The sequence below is a fragment of the Pantherophis guttatus genome, chromosome 1, assembly GCF_059756535.1.
Source record: "Pantherophis guttatus breed Tessera chromosome 1, ASM5975653v1, whole genome shotgun sequence".
Lineage (NCBI taxonomy): Eukaryota > Metazoa > Chordata > Lepidosauria > Squamata > Colubridae > Pantherophis > Pantherophis guttatus.
In genome coordinates, this window is record NC_142063.1 from 151,895,497 (window position 1) to 151,921,462 (window position 25,966).

General features: G+C 41.8%; 1 protein-coding gene across 2 annotated transcripts in view; it reads right to left on the reverse strand.

Moving 5' to 3' along the window:
* Window positions 1-23,884: 23,884 nt before the first annotated feature.
* LRP2 (LDL receptor related protein 2) overlaps window positions 23,885-25,966 on the reverse strand; it is a 144,895-nt gene continuing 142,813 nt past the window's right edge. For both annotated transcript variants that reach the window (XM_034426960.3, XM_034426953.3), the window contains exon 79: window positions 23,885-25,051. In XM_034426960.3, the coding sequence (XP_034282851.2) occupies window positions 24,890-25,051 (162 nt within the window). In that variant the 3' untranslated portion in view covers window positions 23,885-24,889. The remainder of the gene's footprint in view (window positions 25,052-25,966) is intronic.

Here is a 25,966-nt window from a genome sequence, read left to right on the forward strand (position 1 = left end):
AGACAATAATATGCTCTGTATTGTCTGGTGGTTGTTAAGGCTGAACTAGCATTTGCTGACAAAAGCACATCTTAGGCAATCGATCAGTCAAAACTTGGAAAACTCTGCTATCGCAGGACAGTGAACTAATTGTGTATTTTAAGAGCTCATTAGAAGAAAAACAAAACACAAAGGCAGTTAAAAGTACTAACTATGTGCTTTGCAAAAATTGGTGATTTGCAAGAGCGCTACAGAAGCAAAACAAAATCCTTTTTCACCCTTTATATGTGTGTGTGTGAGAGAGAGAGAGAGACAGAGAAGGAGGGCAGGAGAGCGAGAGAGACCTACATAGTAGCAGTTTAAGATCTTTGCAGAGGATTGAATTCTCAGATTATTGGAATTTGCCCAGAGGTCAAGAGACTAATCCAAGGAACAATTGAAAAATATACAGATAGTCCTTGACTTACAACCACAATTGAGCCCAAAATTTCTGCTGTTAAGTGAGACATTTGTTAAGTGAGTTTTGACCCATTTTATGACCTTTCTTGACATGGTTGTTAAGCGAATCACTGCAGTTGTTGAGTTAGTAACCTGGTTGTTAAGTGAATTTGACTTAGCTTGACGGAAGTTGGCCGAACATGAGCCTAGGACACAGGAGCTGTCATAAATATAAACCAGTTGCCAAGCATCTGGATTTTGATCACAGCAAGTTGCAATTGTGAAAAATGGTCATAAGTCACTTTTTTTCAGTGCTGTTGTAACTTTGAACAGTCATTAAATCAACAGTTGTAAGTCGAGGACTACTTGTAATGCCCATGAACATGTAAGGCAGAGGCCTTCAAACTTGGCAGCTTTAACACTTGTCTACTTCAACTCCCAGAATTGATAGCTGGCTGGAGAATTCTGGGAGTTGAAGTCCACAAGTCTTAAAGCTGCCAAGTTTGAAGACCTCTGATGTAAGGGAATGCCCCTCTTTAGTGAGGAATTTTTTCCTTCAAATATCTGAAGACTGAGAAATCTTGCTTCCTGTGTGTACCTTCCCTCTCGGTTCAGCCTCCATGGTTAGGACCATCCCCCTGCTGCCCTGGTTCAGGTGAAGCATCTTCTAAGACATTAGGAAGCCATTCAGTTGAATGCTGGCTTGATTCAGCCTCATGCCTTTATAAAACAGAAACTGGATATTGACGCCAGGCGTTCCAGAATACAGGCCTACTGGCTGAAGTTGTTGGGAATAGAAGTTCAGCAACATCTCAAGAGCCCCACAATGGGTGAACTCAGAGCCACGACTGAACACATGCCGAAAAATCTCAAGTTTAAGCATCTTTCCAGTTAAGGGATCAGAGACACAATGTCCCTTGGCATGGGCAATAACAGGTTTTGCAAACAATTGGGCGTGCTGCAGAGCCCCTTCCTATGATGCAGTCATTGCATATGTCTAACGAGCAAATGAAGGACGCGGTAGCTCAGTGGCTAAGACACTGAGTTTGTCGATCAAAAGGTCAGCAGTTCAGCGTTTGGAATCCCTAGTGGCGCGTAACGGGGTGAGCTCCCGTTACTTGTCCCAGCTTCTGCCAATTTAGCAGTTCGAAAGCACATAAAAAATGCAAGTAGAAAAAATAGGGACCAGCTTTGGTGGGAAGGTAACAACATTCCATGTGCCTTTGGCGTTTAGTCATGCCGGCCACATGACCACGGAGACGTCTTTGGACAGCGCTGGCTCTTTGGCTTTGAAACAGAGATGAGCACTGCCCCCTAGAGTTGGGAACGACTAGCACATATGTGTGAGGGGAATCTTTACCTTTAATGAGCAAAACTCATTAAACTTGACTTGAATTTGCTTTGCACTCTTGAGCTGCGAACGCAAGAAAATTCTGGTCAGCCTTCTTTGAATTAAAAACAGTCAAACTAGTTCTGTGGCTCAGTGAAGATAGGGACTGCATTTATCTATTACCCCAAACTAGACTGTGATTTGTTTTTAATTTAGCATGTGGTGTGATCTTAACTACTTGTGGCATGTTCAAAAGATTGGTGGGTAAAATAAGACGTGATTTATCATTTCATATTTCTTGAATCCCTTCAAGCCCTTTCAGGAAGCACTGCAAACATATCACAACAGCAGTAACCTAAGCTTGCTTCTCACCTCTGCATCACCTCTGTGAATCACAGTGTTAAAAAAAACAGCCACTAGAATCATATTGTCCCTAAATAAGAGCTGGATGAGGCCTACTCCTGCGGGATGGCCTACTCCTGAAAGCAAGGGAGACACCATCATTCTTGCCATTTGGCTCTCCCAGTGAGTTTCAAAGAAGTTAATTTTTCTTGTATAAAAGGATACTCTTGACTCATGCTTCAACATGGTCAACGAAAGGCAGTCAGTTGATAGTGCTCAACAGATAGATGGACCAACATCCTGAATCTAACATAGCTATCATATTTCTTATGTAGAAAGTGAATAAGGGGGTATGATAGAACAATCTGCAGCTTGAATTGTCCATTTATCTTTCCTATCCACATAATAAGAATATCCATCAGAAGAACAAATTATAGCATGCCATGGGGACATGCTACTTAGAACCTTTTCTTGGATTTAACTGTTGATCAAAGAAACGTGGGTTTATGAGTGGTGCAGTGGCCTAGAGGTGGAGCTCTCACCTCACAATCGGGAGGTTGTGAGTTCAATCCTAGGTAGGGGCAGATATTTCTGTCTTTGGGCACAATGAGTAATTATCTGCTGTGAACTCTGCATTGGTGACAGGAAGGGCATCCGGCCAGTGAACACTCAGCTCCACTCCGTTGCCCCGACTCCACCCTGATGTAAGGGATTACAGCCAGGGTCATTAAAAGATAACATCAAAGATACATGGGTTTAGAAGTGGTGAAATTCCACATAGGTCATTTTGTGCCTTGCACCTAGGCACCTTTTAGCACTCCAGAGAATATTGAAGAGCTGAGTTTTAATTTGCACAAGGTAGCTGAAGGAGACATAGTTCTGGAGAAGGATAGGATCCTGAGGAAAAGAGATCCTTTCTTCATCTCCACTTCAGTTCTGGGGGAAGAAGTCCACACTGTCAGGGTGCATGTAATTGCCCTGGCACGTCCTTAAAATATTGTATGTGATTTTCAGGCACAATTCATTTATTGTGTACATTGTGTCATACGCATTTCAATCGGGTGGGTTCTACTTACCTTTACTACCAGTTTGCAACAGGAGCGCAGGAAGCTTCTGCAGATCGTCAATTATGGCATCCGGGTGGGTGGCGGAGCCTCCCACCACTTTTTCTACTGGTTCTAAAGAACCGGACAGAACCGGGAGCAATCCATCACTGATTTCAATAGTGTTTGTTACTTGTTGTATTTATTGTTAGCATTTGAACAAAGAGCAAAAACCGTTCTTGGTGAGTATGCATTTGCTTCCCATGTGTTGCCCTGAACCTAGGATCATTTCAGATTTGATATCCAGAATGTTTTTCAAATGTGACAGGCTGAGGGTGGGACCAATAAGAAGAGGCTGACTTGCTTACCTTGCTATTGAGAGTCAGTTTGGTGTAGTGGTTAAAACATTAGGCTAGAAACCAGGAGACTGTGAATTCTAGTCCCACCTTGGACGCAAAGGCCCCTGGGTGACTAGGTACCGTCTCAGCCCTAGGAAGGAGCAATGGCAAACCATTTTTGAAAAACCTTGTGAAGAAAATTGCAGGGATATGTCCAGGCAGCGTCCAAGAATCAGACATGATTGAACAAAAGAAAGCAAAATCTTGCTATTAATATTTCTAAGTCTGTATGGCAAAGGCACTGAATCTCTGCTATATTTATTTTTCAGTTATTGATCAAGATTTTTCCACTTAATAGATTATTCACTTTGTTTCCATTGCTATTTCTGATATTTTGGAAGTTAAATGATCATTAAATTATCATAACCTAAAGTTGCTATTGAGTTTGCAGCCATAATGTATTTTAATTTGTTTGCATTTTGTTTTCTGGTTTGCTTCTTTCTAATTGTTTCTATTTCTGGTTGCCATTAGTTCTCATTCATTTTGAGACATTTCTGTTTTTGTATCTGCAAGTTGGATAGAGGAGTCAAAATGTTTCAAATAAAAATGCCAAAGATACCATCTTATATATATTTACAGGGCATTTACAGGATGTTTTTGATGATCATGCACAGGACAAAACATGATTTAAGACAACTGTAATTGTGTGACAGGAGGCCTTTCTCTACTCACATTGTATGGACATCTAAAGACTCATGAAAGAAACGCTTTTATTTTAACTGTGAGATTACCTTCTGTACATTTCTAAAATTATTTGGGTGCAATAACTGTCTTTCAAGTAATACTTTTTAAAACTGTGTCCCAATTACAAGCCTTGCAACATATAGTAGCCCCTAGCCAAATCTGACTGATCTTATAAAGTTATAAAAGGTTCAATTTGGCTAGTACTTTTATGGAAGATCAGTCCCGGAAATCCTAGTGCTGAAAAATAGACTGGAAAAATGAGGAAGAAGAAAAAACATCCTAGAAAAAGGCAATGACAAATCAATTTGGTTTTGTTGCCAAGAAAATGATCTGTATGGACCTATGTAGTTACCAGTTATCACATTTGGCTTGAGGAAATCTTAGCAAATACAAGTCCATGTACTAGTATGGTTGAATTATTTGTACGAATTAGTGGAGGAATTCAATTTATTGCTGTAATTTAAAGATCAGATAAGGAGGTTGGTTTTATAAAATGAATAAATGTAGACAAAAAGCATTGATATATCTACTGTAGTTTGATACACATCCAAAAAGTATTGACACACACACTGGAATATGTTCATTGGGATTAATATCCTTAACGGCTAAAATAATGATTTTTTGCACTTTCTGAAGACCAGTTCTTGCTTTTAGACAAGAATCAGTTTCTCAAATTTGTTCTGCTGCAAACTGAGGAAGTGGTTATAACTGTGGTTAGAATATGCTTCGTCATGCATGAACAAAACCTCAGTTTGGCTTATCTGAAGCTTCTATTACCTGATCTTGTTATTAGTCACTACTATCTTAACTCTGTTTCTGCTTGCTCTCTGCCCAACCCAGTGGTTCATTTAAAAAAATGCCTAAGTCATTTGATCTACATTACTCACATTAGGTTTAAAATAATTTTACTGATGATTTTTTAAACATATTACTGACATTGTGATTGATTAAAGTGAAATATTAGTTGGAATGGAATAGACTGATAAATCTAGGGTAGTTAGATAAGTGCTAAATGCGGGTTACACCTTTTCAACATGCCAAAGCAACAAGTGAAGATGAAATCAATGTATCTTTTCATCTATTTTATCCACCCAGTTAATTCCGTCATTCTTACACTCCCTTTCCTGAACTGGGGCCAAAATTACAAATCCTGGAAGAAGGAAATGAAAAGTTTAGGGATATTGGTGAGATTATTGTACTATTGATGACTATACTGTGAGTACTTCTGTAATTGATATGAAACTCTGATAATAGATTTAATCATAGAGGAAGCTATCAAGAGAGTGACTTTCGTTTTGAAGTTGGATCAGGAAATGGCTTACAGCTGTAATGAGTTATTTGTTACTTGAAATAAGCAGTAGAGTGAAAATGTGGTTACTATGAATGTAAACCAAAACAGATTCAGGGAAAATTCAATAATTCATTGGAAAGGAGAATGATACCCAAAGCCTTTGGAATCTATAAACAGAATTTATGGTACAGAAACAAGTAGGAAAAATGGCATTAGGTTCATTTATTAACTAAAATATTAGGTACTATTAAAAATAATTGCAGGCAATCAGATAAACAGCATCAGTTTTCCACAGTTTAATATGTATATTAATCATACAATCTATCAGACCAATACTGTATATTCTCTTTATCCATCACACATTGTTTTCTAGTTGGTCATATTCTTTCTTTCATAATCACATTCTAGATCAGGGATGGGCAAGTGTGGCTCTTTTACAACCTGTGGACTTCAACTCCCAGAATTCCTGAGACAGCCAAGCTGGCTCAGGAATTCTGGGAGTTGAAGTCCACAGGTTGTAAAAGGGCCACACTTACCCACCCCAGTTCTAGATAATATGAACAAATTTTATGAATATTAAAATATATTTCTGAAAAAGATGAATTAAGTGTGAGACATGGGTACAAAGAGACTAATTATGTTTTTAACTCTATGGTTATGTGTAATTACTTCTCCAGAAGATGGAGTTAAGTGCAAAAAACACATGATATTAATGAACAAGTTAATAAACAAATCTGTATCAATCTTCCCTAAAAATCCAAATATCATCCATAAACATTCCTGTGCCAGGAATATATTCTTCTCTCTCTTTAGAAATAATAAATTCCCTCTTTGTAGGTATTATGATGAAAGAGGTTTTTACCATGAATTAGCAAGACAACTTCGGACTGGTTTGGCAATTTTGTCGCAGCCAGTTGAAGAGGTATGAAGTAACCATAACGTTATTTTACAACCTTCATGCTGTTGGTTAATTTGCCCGGCCTTGGAGAACTCAAGTCCTGACCCCTTTCAGTTTAGTGAAAATAACGACTTTTCTTTATCTTTAAAGTATGTAATTGAGGAAGCATATAAAATACAGTATTCGGTTAAAGTAGTATATTTACTGGATGGCGTACAGATAAGGAAAAATATACAGAGGGACAGAATGAGTGTTTGCAACATTTTTAACATTATATGATAAATCATTTCAAATTGCTTTCGTTATATGTACAGGCAAACATTGTGGAGTTTGTTTGCTACTTTTGGGGGGGGGGTCAGAAATTGATCCTGCAGCTGGATGGTAATGCCTTTTTCATGATAAGTAACTCAGATGTCTCTTTTTGGTATTCCATTACCTTGTCTAAATAGCAAAGCAGTATATTGTAGAACAGTTGGTGTATGATTACATTCACTGTTGTAAAGTCTTAAGTTTTAAGAGCTCCAGCCAATAAACCTGATCTACAGCAGTGATAATTCACCCCGAGCTCCTACCAGATGTAGGATTATATACACCTATACACAGGTGAAGCTCTCTTTAATCACAGTCAATTAAAAGATGGGGAACTGTAAACTTTAAAAAAAGGAGAGAGAAAGTAGGAGGTGTGCTACACCTCACATTTATGCTATGGAAAAACCTGCTAATGTCAGACTCGTCAGCAAGACAAAGTTAACCCTAGGTTGGGTAGCTATCAGAATGTATTTCTACATCCCTGATAATCTATAAAGTTTTCTCACTCTTTGTACAATCTCTTTGCCAAAAACCGTACTGTTGAAAATACAAAAGGATTGGCCAGGAATGATATTATTTATCTGGAAGAAGGACTACCAGATATCTGAAAAGGCAGAAGACACAGAAAATTGGAAAGGAAGACAAATGGAGGGAAAGAAAGACATAGTAAATGTTTAATTGTCTTGGCATCCGCAACAAAAGTTACAGCTAAAGGCCTACACCTAAAATACTGGTTTTTCAATGGTAGAAAATTTGCTAGAGCCTATTAAGAGGCAAAAGGAATCTTCAAAGTGTAACTGACTGAGTCTTGCTAAGTTGATTGGTGCCCTGACTGGCAGGAGGGTGCCAATCAACTAATTACTGGTAGTCTTTACTTAACTAGATAATTGGGATCAGAATTTCCATTGCTAAGTGATGTAGTCATAAAACATGACATCAGGTGACTGCTGCTTAGTGCCAGATGTCCCTGCAGTCCCTGGGTACCTTTGTTAAGTGAGGACTTCACATTGGATCGTGACATATGACCTTCTGCCAGCTTCCAAAACTTGAATTTCCTTGTGGGAAGCCGGCATGTCACCATAAGACTCTGCAACAGTCAGAAATCTGGCCCACTTGCCAAGAACCCAAGTTGGGATCATGTGACCACGAGGGCATTTTGACCACTGGAACTTTGAGGACCAGTCGTAACTACCACTCGTTCAGTGGTGCCACAAGTACAAATAGTTTTTGAATAAGTGGTTGTTTAGATGAAGACAGTAAGGTCAAAGAACTGAGCTTATTAATTTGGCTTAGCACTTTTTAGGGAAGCGCAGCATCTCAGAGAAAGGCTGCTCAGGAAGAGATATTCAAAAAGTCAGACAATATTTGATTGTTAAGGCTGTACCTGCCAGTCAGAAGATATGAGAGTAAAAAGGAGAATATATTTTTCTTTTGCCAGATTTGTGGTAATCCTATGTGGAAACCTTATACATTCGAGCTAGTTCTGGCATTCAAAAGAGGCCTTACATGTTATAATATGTTTCTTCTCTGTCAGTCTCTTTGATTAATTTTGTATTTCAGTCTAGAATAGAGGTGTCAAACTCAAGGCCTGCGTGCTGGATCTGGCCCACAGGGTGCTTAGATCTGGCCCTCAGGGCTGTCCTGGAAACAGCAAAGGTCCGGCCCACGGTGCCCCTGCCAGTGAAAACACAGCTCGGGAGGGCCTCCAATTCAGTGGGGGGGCTCTGTTTTCGCTGGCAGAGGGCTGCAGGAGGCCATCGCAGCTGAAAAGAGCTCGGGAGCCTGTTTTCGCTGGCAGAACACTCGGGCCACAGGCGCCCCCTGACATGAGTGGCATCAAGCTAGCACGCCCATCCTGGCCACACCTACCCCAGCCCCTGAGGTCAAACACAACCCTGATGCAACCCTCAATGAAATCGAGTTTGACATCCCTGGTCTAGAGCATGGGTGTCAAATTCGATCATGTTACATGATGTATAGTGACGTATCATGATGTTTTTTGCCTTCGTGGAGCCGGGGTGGACATGACTTGCATGTGACATATCCGACCCATGGGCCATCAGTTTGACAGGCCTGGTCTAGAGTAAAAGTAAATGCTGTACATCTGAAGTCTATCTAAACTGAAGTTTATCTGTTTATTAAAAGTGGCAAGTAATACATTTTTACTTTTTAATTTAGGACCAATTAATAAATAATAATTAATACAAAGTAATAACAAAAATAATGGCAATTAAATCAGATACACTTGGCCAGAAAATTTAGCAATATCATCACATCAGGAAAAAAGATAACTTATTAAGCCATTAAATGATTTAATGTCTGCAACTGAGCCCAAGAAAGCATTAAGTAAGCCATAGAATGAATGATATTGGTTAAGGGAAGAGACTTGGGGCACTTCCACACTTTGTGCCATGTAATAATATTTTATGCTATTTTGTGCCTTTCATCTGACCATAATTATAATATAAAGCCCTCAGTACAACTTAAAGAAGAAATTATTCTATGGTTCTAATGTTACGGAACTGGTGACAAACGTTGACTTTTCAAGAACCGCATTCTGCAAATTCCGTGCTACGCTCTGACCCTTGCAACATCAGCTCTTACTTCTGCTTCAGCAATTTCTGCTCTTACTTAAACATTTGTTGGGTGGTTTTGGTTCTTTTGTATACTGAATTCTGAGGAAACTAATTTGCTATCGCTGGGACAGCAAGCTGCCCTGTTCTTTCAGAGAATGAAGGCTATTGCAAAACCCCCACACAGAGTAATAGTATACAATTTCACTCATTTAAAAATGCAGTTAAAATGTAGTGCTGTTAGAGGTGTGGCAGGAGAATTTTCTGCTCATTATGCTAAATGTGGCCCTCAAACTCTCCTAATGCCTAAACTTGAGACAGACACCAAAAAGAACACAAATAAACAATGAAAACAGCACTATGAAATTTTGGGGAAGTTGGATTTATTGTAACGATCTATAACTAAAAGGTTCTTCACACACACACCTTCTCTGGACTCTGTGTTCACCTCCCCAAGAAAGGACCATCCCACAATTTGCGAACTCTGATTTACAGGATGGGGTCTTCCAGAGAATTCTGAAATTATCCTTCCTTTCATTTTGTAGTAAGAGGTAATCAATATTCAAACACGCACACTTGGGAGCTGTATGTGTCAATTAGCATCTGTTGACAGTAAACTTGAGCAATAGTACAAGATGTTTTTTTAAAAAACTTGTGTCATAGTATGACATTTTAGCTAGTTTCTTTATGAAGCTGGCATGATTGGAGAGGTGACAGTTCTGATCTTACAGTGCTCAAGAACAATTCCTCATTGGGAAACAGATTTATCTGCTTTTGAAAAAAAATGATCCATAAAGTGTCTCAATAAATATGTACTGGAAAGGCAAGATGTTCAGCTGTAGGTTACACTTTGTGCTAATTGCAATTAGTGTATCTCTGTGTGTGTGCGTGTGTGTATACATATACACACATATACAGAAATGTATACACACACACACACACATATATATGTCATATTAATACACTTGTTCACTGATAATTTGTAAAATGAGATGAAGATAATGTTTATTTGACTAGTGTTTGGCTAGAGCAGGGGTGTCAAACACAAGGCCTGTGGGCCGGATCTGGTCTGCAATGTGGTTAGATCCAGCTTGCTGGGCTGTCCTGGAAAATATAAGGGGCCAACCCACATCGCTTCAGGCCCATCTACTGTCGAGCCTAGCAACCCGCTCGACATCGCTAACACATGCTGAAAGCATCGAGGGACATATATGTACTTGGTGGTGGTGGCACTGGGTGAAGGCGGTCGTATGCAGGGTATGGGGTGGTGGTATCGGGTGCGACGGGATTAGGACCTTTCCGGATGACACAGCAAACAGCACTCTCCAGAACATGCTGAGGCCACTTACATGCGGAGGACACAGCAACAGCACCTTCCAGAACACGCTGAGGCCAATTACGTGCTAACGAGGGGTGTGGAAATAAGGGCGCGGTATAAACAAGTTAATGGACGGATGGGCTATATAAACGCCCCATTCCTGGTGTAATGTAGTGCCGATTTCAATTGTGTTTACGAATCACAGTGTGTAGCCGGATGAGGATGCGAATAAACCAGAGTGCCAAAAGAGCTGAATAAGGCTGTTGCTGTGTTTTGATTGCATCTTGCACGGCATTCCTGAGAGGAAATCGGCGCTACCCGTTACTCATCTTCAGAATGGCAGAGGGAGTGGACACAACTGCTGCTGCAACACTGCCCTCGGAGGAGGAGAGGTTGCCTGCGTCTGGGGAAAGCCCAGCTGAGGCTCATCCCGTGGTTCATCCGAAAGAACGCTGTTGAAGCCGCAGCCAGGGAGAGGATGGTAAGAATGCCGTTGCGGCAAGGAGAGGGGCCTCCCCGGCGTTGTTAGGGGAGTGGTGGCAGAGCCCTGCCTTGGCTGCTCTGACAGGAGCCCCGATGAGCCAAGCGTCGCCCCCTTACAGCGAGCATTTCCACCGCTGGAGAGAGCGTCGTTGGGTGGACGACGAAGACGGGGAGTGGAGCTATTCAACAGGTCTGGGCCACTCCACCATAGAAGTCCTTTGGGAGAGGTTTGGTGAAGCCAGCTTCCGGGATGCACAATTGTGGCAACCGTGGATGACAGGGACGGAACCCAACCCTGGCTGGCCAACATCCTCCGCAGGGACAGAGACTCGGCTTCGTCTGGCTAGCCCCAAATTATGGCTGGGTCCCTCTCAAAGCAATACCCGGCCACCAGCCACCCATTATACTGCAACCCAATCGTTTGGATCATCAGCGGGCGTGGCTACGGAAACATCGTCTGGATCGCTTTGCCCTCCTCCGGGGCAGGGGCCAAGCCAGGTCTCAGGTCAGATGGCTTATCCTTCGGTACCAGCTGGACAGTCTGGGGTGTGAGGACCCCAACCAGTCTGGGGACCACCTCCCTTGCAGACCATGTTTGACGGCAACCCAGACTGTGTGGCCCTTTTCCTGAGCCAGGTTCTTAGTTATATTGATTTATATGGGCACTTATATCCAACTCAGTGGTCCATGGTAGTGGCTGTTGTGGCCCCGCCCTCTGAGCCTATCTCATCGGAGGAAAAAGGCTCCGAACATGAGGGAGAGGAGTCAGCCAGGCCTCCCTCTCCAGGCCCCTCCCCTCTGGCACTGTCTCAGGTGCCGGCCGAAGGAGAGGAGATTAGCCAGGAGCCAGGTGTCTCTGATGAGGGCGAGGAAGGAGAGCCGTCGTTCCTGGATGCACGCCAACGAAGGCGTGATAAACGGTTGCAGCAGTTAAGGAGGCGTGCTAGGGATTAGAACTGAGTCACTGGACCACACCCCAGAGACTATATAAGAGAGGGTGGTGGCTGGTAAAACTCCGTGACGAACAAAAACTAACTTTGGCTAGTCACTTGAACAACATCTGAAACTGCCGAAGGGATATTGTTTTGCTGGACTATTTGCAATGCGTATGTAATTTTATGTTATCTGTTGCAGTAAAGCTCTTGGCAGACGGTGCTTATATTGTTGCCAAGTTTGAGATAACGACCTGTGTGCGTGCCAAGTACTTTCTTAACCCTCAGCTGGCTGTGTTTGTGTGTGTGTGTAGGTGGGGACAGATCAATGGCCATTACAACTACTTTAACGGGTGAGGCTGCGGATTGGGTAGCGGACTTGCACAACGACCACGCGCGAGAGCTCACTGATGTTGGCTTGTTCCTGGAAGGCCTCAGGGTACGATTTGAGGATGACACACGAACCCAAGTAGCCGAGGGGGAGCTTGTAGCCCTGAAACAATGGGGACGTTCGGCAAAGGAATACGTAAAAGAGTTTCGTCGGCTAGCAGGGAGGGTGAGGGGTTGGCCCGAACGCATGCTTGTTCATCAATTCCATCTTGGATTGGATCGCGAACTAAGGCAAGCCTGTGTATATCGGGGTATGCCACCCCGCTTGTCCTAGTGGTGTAAAGCAGCTATTGACCTGAATGTGGGACTGAGAGAGTTCCGGGTTAAGGGAGGTATGAGTATGATCCCCGTCCGACACCAACCAGACCGGCCGGGTCCTGTCAGAACAGCAGGGAGAGGGGAGCCTGATCCTCATGTAGCTGACTCCACACGGCGGCAGTTACACTGTTTCCGGTGCAATCAACCTGGCCATAGGGCTTTAGAATGCCCATTGCCACCAGTTCAACCCTGACACCATTACAGGGGCCCATACGAGTACAGCATGAAGCCCTTATTGAACAGATGGATGGGTCTACTTTAGGGGGAGCCCCAGCAACCCTGGTCACGGAATTAATAAAAATGGAGATAGGAGCCCACTGGGAAAACATACGGTTTGTGGTGGTGGACACAATGATCGAACCCGTGATTTTGGGACTGGCTTAGTTAGATAAATGGAAGCCCATGATCTGGTGGGAGGGGGGTTTCAGGAAACTCCGTCTGCCGCTAGGACCAGATCCGGTTAGCGCACAGAAGGTTCCGAAAGAGCAAGGAGTATCATTGGGGTTGGACAGCAATATATGTCCCGTTGGAGTACCAGCAGTATATGCAGTATTTGATGAGGGAGAATGTAATACGTTACCACCACACCGTCCCACTGACTGCGCCATTGAACTAATGCCTGGGGTAAAGCTGCCAAAACCACGCATGTATGCCATGACCCCACGTGAGGTGGAAGAATTACATAAATACATTGATAAAAACCTAGCCTGAGGGTTTATACAACCCAGTCGGTCACGTATGGCCGCTCCGGTGTTGTTCAGGGAGAAAAAGGATGGAGGGCTTTATGTGTGGACTATCGGAGTTTAAACGCAGTAAGCGTAGAACCTTTATACCCGTTACCTTTAATGAAGGACTTGCTCGCTGCATTAGCAACCGGAAAGTATTTCACGAAATTGGACTTACGGGAGGCCTACTATAGGGTACGTATAAAACAAGGAGATGAGTGGAAAACCACGTTCAACTGCCCATTGGGTAGTTATAAGTTCTGTGTTATGCCTTTTGGATTGCAAGGCGCTCCCGCAGTCTTTATGCAATTAATTAATGAGGTATTACACGATTATCTATACCAAGGGGTCTTGGTGTATCTAGACGATATCTTAATATACACCAAGTCTATGGAGGAACATATTACTTTAGTCCATCAGGTATTGGAACGGTTATTAAAAGCCCACTTGTATGTTAAGGTATCCAAGTGCGAATTCCATCGCACAGAACTAGACTATCTCGGATATAGGATATCTAAAGACGGTATAGCAATGGATCCTACAAAAGTAAATACTGTGTTGGAGTGGTTAGCCCCTACAACAAGGAAACAATTACAAAGCTTCCTTGGGTTCGCCAACTTTTATCGTCAGTTCATTCCAACATTCGTGCGTATTGCTCTGCCATTAACAAATCTACTACGCACAAAGAGGGAAGGGCCTCCGCGACCTGGACAGTGCTTGGATTGGACGATGGATTGTCAAACGGCTTTTGAAACCCTGAAACGTTGTTTTGCTGAAGCACCCATGCTACAACATCTTGATCAATCGAAACCGTTCATAGTACAAGTGGATGCCAGTGACGTTGCGGTAGGGGCCGTGTTGTTACAAACCGATGTCCAAGGTCAGTTACACCCTTGTACGTACACCTCCAAAAAGTTCAGTCCCACGGAAAGGGGCTGGGCTATCTGGGAAAAGGAGGCGTTTGCTGTTCATTGGGCTCTTCTTACCTGGAGGCATCTTTTGGAAGGAGCACAGGTACCATTTGAGGTGTGGACGGATCACCTTATAGCATTACAAACTCCCAGACAACTGTCTCCTAAACAAGTCCGATGGGCGCATTATTTTCAGCGTTTCTGGTTCACGTTAAAACACATGCCCGGAGGCAAGAACTTCCTGGCCGACGCTCTATCCCATATGCCCCAATTCCAGAGCAAACAGGATGAGATAGTGCAAGCTATGGTGCCCAGTGGTGGTAGGACTGCAGCAGCCGTAACAACAGAGACTCCAACAGACTGGAAGGATTTGATACAAAGGGAATTAAACACTGATAGCTGGTTTAGGGAAAACAAACACCTGCTCATGCATAGGGATGGGTTTTTGTGGAAAGGGGACAAAATGTATGTGCCGGAAGGGGTCCGGGGCTTGGTGTTACACCGATGCCATGATAATAAATTGGCTGGGCATTATGGTTTCCTGAAAACACTACATTTAACACGGTGTCAGTTTTGGTGGCCACATATGAGGAAAGATATAGAAACATACACACAAGACTGTTCCGTATGCGCCAAGGCCAAATCCCGCCCTGGAAAACCTTTGGGATTACTACAGACTGTAGCCACACCTACCCAACCGTGGGAGGAGATAGGGATGGACTTTATAGTCGATTTACCAGACAGCAATGGGAACACGGTTATTTAGACTGTTATCGATTTGTTTTCTAAACAAGCTCATTTCATTCCCTGCCGAGGATTACCATCAGCTCGTAAGCTATCTAAATTTTTTGTACAACACATTTATAGGTTACACGGGGTACCCCGTCGTATTATTTCTGATAGAGGGGTACAGTTTACAGCCCGCTTTTGGAGAAACTTCCTCTCGGCTATTGGGTCAACACAAGGGCTCAGTTCAGCATTTCACCCCAGTTCCAATGAGGCTGCAGAGAGAGCAAATGCAATGATAGAGCGATACCTTCATTGCTATGTTTCATATCAACAGACCGATTGGTCGTCCTTATTGCCTTTTGCGGAGGTCGCCTATAACAATGCAGTTCATAGCAGTACGGGTCTCACTCCTTTTCGGGTGGCGATGGGACGAGACTTTGTTGCGATACCTGAGTTAGGTCAATCACCGATAGTGTCACCAATGCCCCAGGAGTGGGCCGATAAAATAAATACGATATGGCCCCAGGTCAGAGAGGCATTGGATAAAGCGGTTCTCGCATATAAAAGCCAGGCAAATAAGAAACGTGCATCATTTAAACCTTTCAAGGTAGGAGACATGGTATTTCTCTCTACCAAATACATCAAATTACGGCTTCCTAGTAGGAAACTGGGACCAAAATATCTAGGCCCATTCCCAGTGGTAAGAATATGGTATAACTGAATGAATATGGTACCCAGTGGTATGACTGTGGTACTAAAGTTACCTCCATTATTGGGGAAGATCCACCCCATATTTCATAGTAGTCTTCTCAAACCCACCAAACATACCCTAGGGCTTGAGCGTCCTGGTCCGGTCACGGAGGGCCATTACAAGATTGATGAAGTCCTAGATTCTAGATGGACAAGGGGGGTCCTCTATTACCTGGTTAAATGGAAGGGCTATCCAGTAGAAGAGGCTTCTTGGATACCACATCGCAATGTAAAAGCAAACCGACTGGTTCGACGATTTCATAAAACATATCCCCACAAACCACGATTATCTACTAATATGTGTAACTTGTCTCTTACAGAAGGACACCTGGTGAAAGGGGAGCCGCCTGTCGAGCCTAGCAACCCGCTCGACATCGCTAACACGTGCTGAAAGCATCAAGGGACATATACGTACTTGGTGGTGGTGGCACTGGGTGAAGGCGGTCGTATGCGGGGTGTGGGGTGGTGGTATCGGGTGCAACGGGATTAGGACCTTTCCGGATGACACAGCAAACAGCACCCTCCAGAACACACTGAGGCCACTTACGTGCAGAGGACACAGCAACAGCACCTTCCAGAACACGCTGAGGCCAATTACGTGCTAATGAGGGGTGTGGAAATAAACAAGGGCACGGTATAAACAAGTTAATGGACGGATGGGCTATATAAATGCCCCGTTCCTGGTGTACCGTAGTGCCGATTTCAATCGTGTTTACGAATCACAGTGTGTAGCCAGATGCGGATGCAAATAAACCAGAGTGCCAAAAGAGCTGAATAAGGCTGTTGCTGTGTTTTGATTGCGTCTCACACGGCATTCCTGAGATCTACCAAATGCAAAGAGGAAACATCGAGCCAGCATGGCTTCGGCCCGGTCTACGCAATGCGAAGAGGAAACATGCCAGCAGTTTGGAGAGTGACATCAAGCTGGCCATGCCCACCCAGTTGGCCACACCTACCCAGTCGGCCATGCCTGCCCGGCCCCCTGAAGTCAACCACAGCCCTGATGCAGCCCTCAATAAAATTGAGTTTGACATCCCTGGGCTAGAGTGTTTATTGATTGTGATTTAGACAGCAGATGTCTCAATGTTTTGCTGGCAACTGTGGTTGGTATGTTCAAAAGTAAGGTAGTCTACTGAACAGACCACAGGCCACTGAGCAGGGATTGTCTGGGTTCCTATCTTTAGCTGAGCTGGTTTCCATTAGGTGCACTGAAATGAGATTTAGTCAAAACGAAGAGTGTGTATAGGACTGAAAACTATCCACAGTACTATGGATGGGGGGGTGCATGTTCTTTCTGTAATATTTTTCTGTTCTCAAATCAGTTCTATTCCATTTATGATCCACTGTAACTGCAGTCTATCTAACATGATAAAAGTTGTACCCCTTTAATTCTTTGCAACTTCCTAGACAGGTCTTCTTGGTTGAAATTGATTTCTCATTGCTTTTTTCCTAGGAAGGAGAGAGAGTAACCAATCCAAAACCACTTAACTGGCTTTGTATCAAAGGTGGAACTAGAGCTCACACTCTCCTGGTTTTTAGCCTGGTGCCTGAATCCTCAGACTAAACAGGCTCTAAAATACTCCTAGAGAGGTCAACAAAGTCACGTTTTCTGTATGACCACGCTGCCCTCTAGTGGTCTTTGTGATGGAATGGCCCTAATTTAAGGTCATGGTTTATCTGGAGCGTCCTAAGTGGAGTTTCACTTTTTACCATTTAAATATTTTATTGGTAAATAGAATAAATAGAAAATATGATGAAGTAAAACAAGAATATAACATTGCTAATATAATAAAACAAGAATATACAAACTAGAAATTGAGTGACATTTGAAGACATTAAAGATATAACCATAAAGTAATATAGAATTAGCTCAGTCCTTTGACACATTATTAAAGCTAGCCATATGGAGAACTATAGCTCCATAGTTTTAATACACTATAATATTTCAGTACAATGACATTTATATACAGTAAATACTTAGATTCTGCTATTTAGATGCCTTTGAGTAATAAATATATTCTATCGATATTAATTGTAATTTTGGATAGTAATGTTAGAACATTATGATTATTTAACCTTTTGTTCAAATTATATATAACACTGGGAATGAATGAGAAAATAGAGGATGAGCACGTATCAAGGTACTTGTTTTATAATAAGGGTTTCGGTCTTACGCTAAATTACTTTATATTAAAATCTCAATTGTGTTTATTACTTGGTGTGTGCATGTGTGTGTGTGTTTATATGGATATATGCACGAGTGTATGTGTTTTTATACATGTTGATAAAGGAAGACTAAATGAACAAAACAAAAGATGTTTAGCAAAATTGAAATACTAACAATAAAATTAAAAAAGACCAAAATAAAATAAAATAAAACTTTGAAAGGCTAGGTGGGCTCTCAGAGGCCTAGCGAGCCTTCTTCAGTGGCGGATAGATTTCCTGGATGCTGTGAGGTGCCCAATTCCGAAATGCTTCCCAGCTTTTGTGCTATGGTTTACAAGCCTATTGTCAGCACTCAGCTTGTGATCAACCAGAAAAATGAGGGGAAGCTCCCAAGCAAAAGCAGAGCAACCTTAATCCAAGAAGTAATATGTGGTCTCTATAGCTAGAAGCCCTGCAGAAAACATTTCTTCCCTTCCCAATCAGTATAATGATGGCTACATCAGCTGGGCCTTTCTGAAAAGTGGTTGGGTTCAGTGGCTTCACTGGAAATTAGTGTTACAGATTAACAGAGTTGGAAGGGATCTTGTAGGTCATCTAGTCCAACCCCACTCCCCAGCCCAAGCAGACCCAACACCATTTTTGACAGATGGCAGTTCAGTCTCTTCTTGAAAGCTTCCAGGGATGAAGCTCCCACAACTTCTGAAGGCAAGCTTTTCATTGGTTGATTGCTCTCACTGTCAGAAAAGTTCTCCTTATTTCCAGGTTGAATTTCTCCTTGTTCAGTTTCCATCCATTATTCCTTGTCTAGCCTTCAGGTGCTTTGAAAAATAGCTTGACCCCCTCTTCTCTGTGGCAGCCCCTCAAATATTGGAACACTGCTATCATGTCACCACTGGTCCTTCTCTTCACTAGACTAGCCATGCCCAGTTCCTGCAACCGTTCATCGTAGGTTTTAGCCTCCAGTCCCCTACTCATCTTGGTTGCTCTTCTCTGCACTCTTTCTAGAGTCTCAACATTTTTTTATAGTGTAGTAGCAAAACTGGATGCAGTATGCTAGGTGTGGTGTTACCATTATTACCATTTTAATGTGGGACCATTTAAGGGCAATGACTGATAATTCTAATCTTGTCAGATTGCCTATCTGTATTGCTTATTTGGAGTTTCTTTGCTTATTGGCCCGGTCTTTCTGAATGGATACAAAATCTCCACTCCAAAAGACCAGCCTCTTCAAGCTTCTGCTTGAGGTCCCAAAGGTGCTTTTTCAAAAGGGAACTGGACTTTATGGGTTTTTTTAAAAAGATGTTTCGATTCTCATCCAAGAAACTTCTTCGGCTCTTGAAAAAGCACCTTTCAGACAATCACGACCTGGATGACTGAGAATCTCCATAGACTTCTGCTTGCGGCTGTTTTCCTACGACAGGAAGACTGGGGCTGCTTTCTGCCTTTAAGAGCATGTTTCTCCATTTCTCCTTTTGGGGAAATACAATAGTCTGCCTCTTTTGATATCTCCCAAAATATTTCATTCTCTAGGAGGGGGAGCTTCCCACAAGAACTGGGCAAAAGTTTTAACTACCTTTCAAAGTGCCCAAAAGACAGATGACTGGCACAGTAGACAGACAGCTACTGACTTGTCCCTTGGGCTGCTCATTCTTCTGAAGACTGCTGTATCTGTTAATTTTGACTTTTGAGTGAAAGTGCCGCAGTATATCAGAGGCCTCAGGGTAAAAAAAGTCAAGATGGAGGCTGTTATATAGTGCAATTGAAGCTCCACCTGGTTTTTTGGGGTTCTCTTTGGGGGTTCATAAAAATTGAAATTAACCTGTTTCCTTGGGACCTTGGCACCCAGGAACATCAAATACATCTGAATTGTATTAGAAATAAATCATCTTTAGAGGATTCAGGCGGAGCTCTCCGTGAAAAAACATACTAGTAGCTGAAGGGGCCCTCAACAGCTTTTGAGAGATAGAACTGGGCTTTGAGAGGGCCTCTTGAGAGATAAGGTCTTTGGCCTGGCAAGACACTGTCTGGATCAGTGTTTTTCGATCTTGGAACTTGAAGATGTGTGGACACAGCATGCTGGCTGTGGAATTCTGGGAATTGAAGTCCACACATCTTCAAGTTGCTAGAGTTGGGAAAAAAACACTGGATAAACTGATTTGTGAAACAGAGTGTTGCTTCCTAAGGCTGTATTTTGATGCTCAGAGCACCTCTTTGCAAACAAGCACCTCACAAGGAATTTCTTAGAAGGAATTTCCAAGGTGAAATGGACTTCAACCAAAAAAAAAAAGAGTTTCAGGATTAAGTATAATGTGAATGTAATGCTTTTTAAGCTTGTTAGGGGAACACAGTAGATATGAGGGACTGGGTTGTCAGGGGACAAGGCTCTCTTAAGATGAAATTTTGATCACAGACACATCTGCGTGGCATCTCCACCTTGGCAGGAAACCCAATTCTCTTAGCAATATATCTAACCTGGAGGTCTGGGACTGGCAGTCTTACTCCCACTGTATCAATCAATGGGGGAGGTGTGTATTGGTAAATTTTCTAACCTGCTTTTCCTTCAGGTGCTCAAGATTGATACATACAGGTAGTGGTCAACATATGGCCACAATTGAGCCCAAAATGTACGTTGCTAAGTGAGAAATTTGTTAAGTGAGTTTTGCCCCATTTTACCACTTCCCTTGGTGCGTTTGTTAAGTTAATCATTGCAGTTCTTAAAATTAGCAGCACGGTGGGTAAGTGAATCTGGTTTTCCCCTTGACTTTGCTCATCAGAAGGTTGCACGTGATCCTGGGGCACTGCAACCGGTCATAAATGTGAGTCATTTGTCAAGCAACCGAATGTAAATCATGTGACCATGGGAATGCTGCAATGGTCGCAGGTTTGAAAAATGGTCATAAGTCTCTTTTTTCAGTGCCGTTGTAACTTTGAATGGTCACTAAATGAACTGTTGTAAGTTGAGGGCTACCTGTATGTTTCTTCCTCCCCCCCCCTTTTCCCTAGAAGGCTGTGCTGAGAGACTGTCCTAGGGCCACCCAGTCAGCATGGAGGTTGGTCTAGAAACCCAGATACAAAGGCAGCGGTGGGTTGTACATATTCTTACCACCGGTTCACCACGCGCGTCTTCCACGCATGCACTTTGCTCACGCATGCACCTTTCGCGCATGCGCCCAGTCTCAAAAACGTGACTAAATAGGACGTCTTTACACCAGGGCAGGTGGGCAGGCCCACCCACAGTCGCCACTACGAACCGGCTGAATACCATCTCTGTACAAAGGTGACAACCCCTTGCTTTAACCATTACCTCACATCAGTTCTCAATTTTAGTCTATACTGCTGACAAAATAAGAGAAATAACTTCCACCAAGACTCTACAGTTGAAGAAAATTGGGCATTTATTTAAGTTTATTGGCCACCCAATTCCAGTGAACTCTGGGAAGCATAGAAAACTGAACTTAAATTGGACTTAAGAAGAGGCTGCTTTTTCACAGTAGATATTGATTGGGACTTGATTTTTTTTTTAAAGGGAAGGCAATGCATAAAGGGAGTTCAAGCAGTTAATTTGGGGAGCTGTTTGGGACATGATAGCAGTGTTCCAATATCTCAGGGGTTGCCACAAAGAAGAGAGAGTCAAACTATTCTTCAAAGCACCTGAGGGTAGAACAAGAAGCAATGGGTGGAAACTAATCAAGGAGAGAAGCAGCTTAGAACTAAGGAGAAATTTCCTGACAGTCAGAACAATTAATCAGTGGAAGAACTTGCCTCCAGAAATTGTGAATGCCCCAACACTGGAAGTTTTTAAGAAGATGTTGGATAACCATTTGTCTGCCCAGGCAGGTTTCCTGCCTGGGCAGGGGGTTGGACTAGAAGACCTCCAAAGTTCCTTCCAACTCTGTTATTCTATTCTATTCTGTTCTGTTCTGTTCTGTTCTGTTTCCTATTTGCAAGTGAACATAGCAACGTTAGAAAATCTATTCAGTGCGAAAGAAATACATTGGCCATCATTTGATTTTTATGACATCGTCACGTAGCTCTGCCTTTAAACTATACGATGCTTGATATGATGAAGCTGCTCTGTGATTTCATGACCAGGAGTTATTTTTGCAGGCAGATTTGGTTTTTTTTCTATTTTGATTGGCACTGAAATGGAAGGTTGTGTAACAGCAGCAAGGAACAGCCAGGAACTAGAAAACAAATTCAGCAGGTTGCCACATGATGCCTTTTATCTTCTTTCAAACTTCTCTTTGGTGTCCCAAGAACGTATGAATTTCAGCCTTGGTGCCAATTCAAAATTGAAACAAAATGTGTTCCTTAAAAAAAAAATCACTATCAGCCAGGAAACATTTGGCTGCATATTGTAAATCGAAAGATAAATCAAATTTAAGCGGTGTCATTTATTAAGATTTATTTCTGAGGCTCCAAAATCCAACCTCATTCAGTGAGAACATCCAAAATCTGATGTAATACATGGATGTGGTGGTAAAAAAAAAAAGGTGCTTTGCAAGGGCAGAAAGACAACCTAGTGAATGACAACTAGTTTTAATTTCTTTCCCTTCCTTTAATTTCTTTTCGTAATTAATTTTCAATCATTTGAATCCCAGCTACTAAAAATTTATTTAGCAAATAAAAATTTACCGAGTAAGAGCCTTGATAGTACAGTGGTTTAGTGCACCCTGTCATTAACACAGCTGCCTGCAATTTCTGCTGGTTCGAATCTCTCCAAGGCTCAAGGTTGACTCAGCCTTCCATCCTTTCTAAGGTAGGTTAAATGAGGACCCAGTTTGTGGGGGCAATAAGCTGACTTTGTATAAAATATACAAAAGAATGAAGGCTATTGCTTAACGCATTGTAAGCCGCCCTGAGTCTCCGGAGAAGGGCGGCATATAAATCAAATTAAAAAAAAAATATTGAATTTGTTAAGCACATCCGTTTAAAATATGTTCTTTGGCTAACCGCCAACTCCAATTTCAATGATTTTTATCTTTGCTTTTATTTTTTTTTTAAATCGGTATTTACCGGTTTGTATGTTATATGCAGAAGGGACGTAGTGGCTCAGTGGCTAAGATGTTGAGCTTGTCGACCAAAAGGTCAGCAGTTCAGCGGTTCGAATCCACCCATTGCTTCTTGTTCTACCCTCAGGTGCTTTGAAGAATAGTTTGACTCCCTCTTCTTTGTGGCAACCCCTGAGATATTGGAACACTGCTATCATGTCCCAAACATGATAGCTCCCGTTACTTGTCCCAGCTTCTGCCAACCTAGCAGTTCAAAAGCACGTAAAAAATGCAAGTAGAAAAATAGGGACCACCTTTGGTGGGAAGGTAACAGCGTTCTGTGCACCTTTGGTGCTTAGTCATGCCGGTCACATGACCACAGAGACGTCTTTGGACAGCGCTGGCTCTCCGGCTTTGAAACGGAGATGAGCACCACCCCCTAGAGTTAGAAACGACTAGCACATATGCGCAAGGGGAACCTTTAACCTTTACCTATGTAGTTTTACCACAGTGCTGTTATGCTGTGATGTTTTACATTTTTCCACAGGCCACTTTACAGCTTCTGAGCTACAGCGCTATATTCTTTCTCATGCTCTGATAACCTGTATAGTTTGTCAGACAGGAAGCCAGAGATCTCATTGTCCATTGTTTCTCTATCCTTTGTAAAGGTGTTACTTCCCATTATAGAGTGAATAGAGAAGAGAGAAAAGCAACTTGGACCAGTATTATTGTATGATTTCAGAGAAGAGTTTAAAAAGTCCTTTGAATTCAAGTCCTTTGAATTCAAGGCCCGAAGCATCATTTACTTGCCAGAGTCTAGTTCCTACCAGGTCCCAGGATGTCCCAGGAGTCCTGATTCTAATCAAATTAAGAAAAAGTCAGGAAATGATAAAATACTTTAGATTTATTCAGCAGCAGCATATTCCAGTTTTCTTTTTCTAATCACAGTACCCATCAAGGCAACAAAAACATAAAAACAGGGATAGCATTTCACTTTGAAAATTAATATATATTCAAAGAGCAGAAGTCTCATACATTATAAATTTATTAGCCTGGACTTCTACATTAATAGTTAGACCAGGAATATACAACAAAACAGCAGGTTAAATATTCCTGCAGTGGCGCACAGATTTTCCACAAAGGGATTAAATGATGCCTCCTAAAACAGTTCTTTTAATCAAGTGTTTTGGATAGCTGGTTACTATTGGTTTAATAAAATGTGAAAGACTTCCACAGACTTCACTCTAGAATGGAATTATTTCACTGATAATCAGGAGGTTCTCCAATCAAAAGGCAAACGTTTAATACAAAATAAAGTTTGTGCCATTCTGTTTTGTTTTGTTCCTTGGAACAATTAGCTATCATCTTCTATATGATATAAAAAGAGGGCCATTTGTTTTCATATAAAACAGAGGAGAGATGCACAGTAACACCAGTGCATATTTAGCAGAGTCTGCCTATAAATATAGTTCCAAAAGTCTTGGCAATTCAGTAGATGGTCACTATGCTCTCCTCTATATTGTTTAGTATAATTATATTATATAGAGGATTTATCCCTAGTGATACGATTTTAGAACATCGACATCAACAACCTGATAATCTTTTAGAAATTTACAAATGTACAGCATATTTATAACATTACTTTCAGAGTGTCAGTGCAAAGATATACATATAGTACACTGTGATAATTACTCATAAAAATAAGCATTAGCGTGTGTAAAAAAAAAAAAAAGAAAAGAAAAAGAAGAGAACAATGAGGCATGGTTTTGACACGTTTCCATCTAAGGCTAAAAATATTTCCTCACAGAAATATGAACCATTTTTCTTCCTTCTGTTTACAAAAAAACATATGTGCAAATGGTTGTGTCTAGAGATTCCCTAACTGAATCGGTTATACAATAGAATCCTCTTTAACTAGATTGACAGTGTCTTTAAATGAATCTTCAGTCGCTGAATAGGCTAATGGTGAGTCTCTTTTCAAAATAATCTTCTGAGGCAGTGATGGAGAGGAGGAAGGGGCACTTTCAGCTTCTCCTTGCTGTTCTTTCTCCATCTGAAATATTATATAAAGAAATAGAGTAGAGCTATCAGTGTTTATTACGCTTTGTAATGTGGTCAGTCAGCCACACAATACTTGCTTGTGTTTGTGCAGTTATTGCATTCAATTCATTTTAATTTCTGCGTGTAGAGATATTCAACCATTATTATTATTATTATTATTATTATTATTATTATTATTATTATTATTATTACTTTAACATCTACAGATGTAACGTAAACGTAATGTAAACATTTTAGAGCACGAATGAAGAATGAGTGGGGAATTTCTGCAGAAGGCACACCATTGTGATAAAAATGTTGCAAACAAAGGGACTTCGGGGGGGGGGAAATGGGGTCAGTGGGAAAGCTGAATATCAGAACTGATAGGAAGAATCTAGGCTGCTAAGGAGGTAACAGGAACATTGACATCTCTATTCCCGGTAAGCAAAATAATTTGCTGAATGTTACAAAACTCCAATTATATAAAAAGCAGCTAGACAAGGCCCGAGAGATCTCACTTGACCAATATCAGGAAAGACTTTTGAGTCCATAGGTTTACCACCAAAACTTAGACCTCTGGGGGAAAAAACTGATCATACAGAGCTCTATGAATAATTCTCTGTAAATATCAACAAAAAGCATCTATAATAAATAACAATTTTTCTATTTTTGCCTTTGAGTCAAACTTGGCTCCTGATGACTAAGTTCATGGAGTTTTCTAGGCAATATTTTTGGAAGTGGTTTCCTGTTGCCTTCTTCCTTGGTTGACAAACAGTGACTGGTTCAAAGTCACCCAGTTGCCTAATTCAGGACTAGAACTCGGGTCTCCCTGCTCTTGTTCAAGTGCCTTAACTAGAAAAACAAACTAGTTCTCCTTTCATACATTAGATAGAATTAAATCCCTGTGTTAAGTCTCATGCTTGCAATA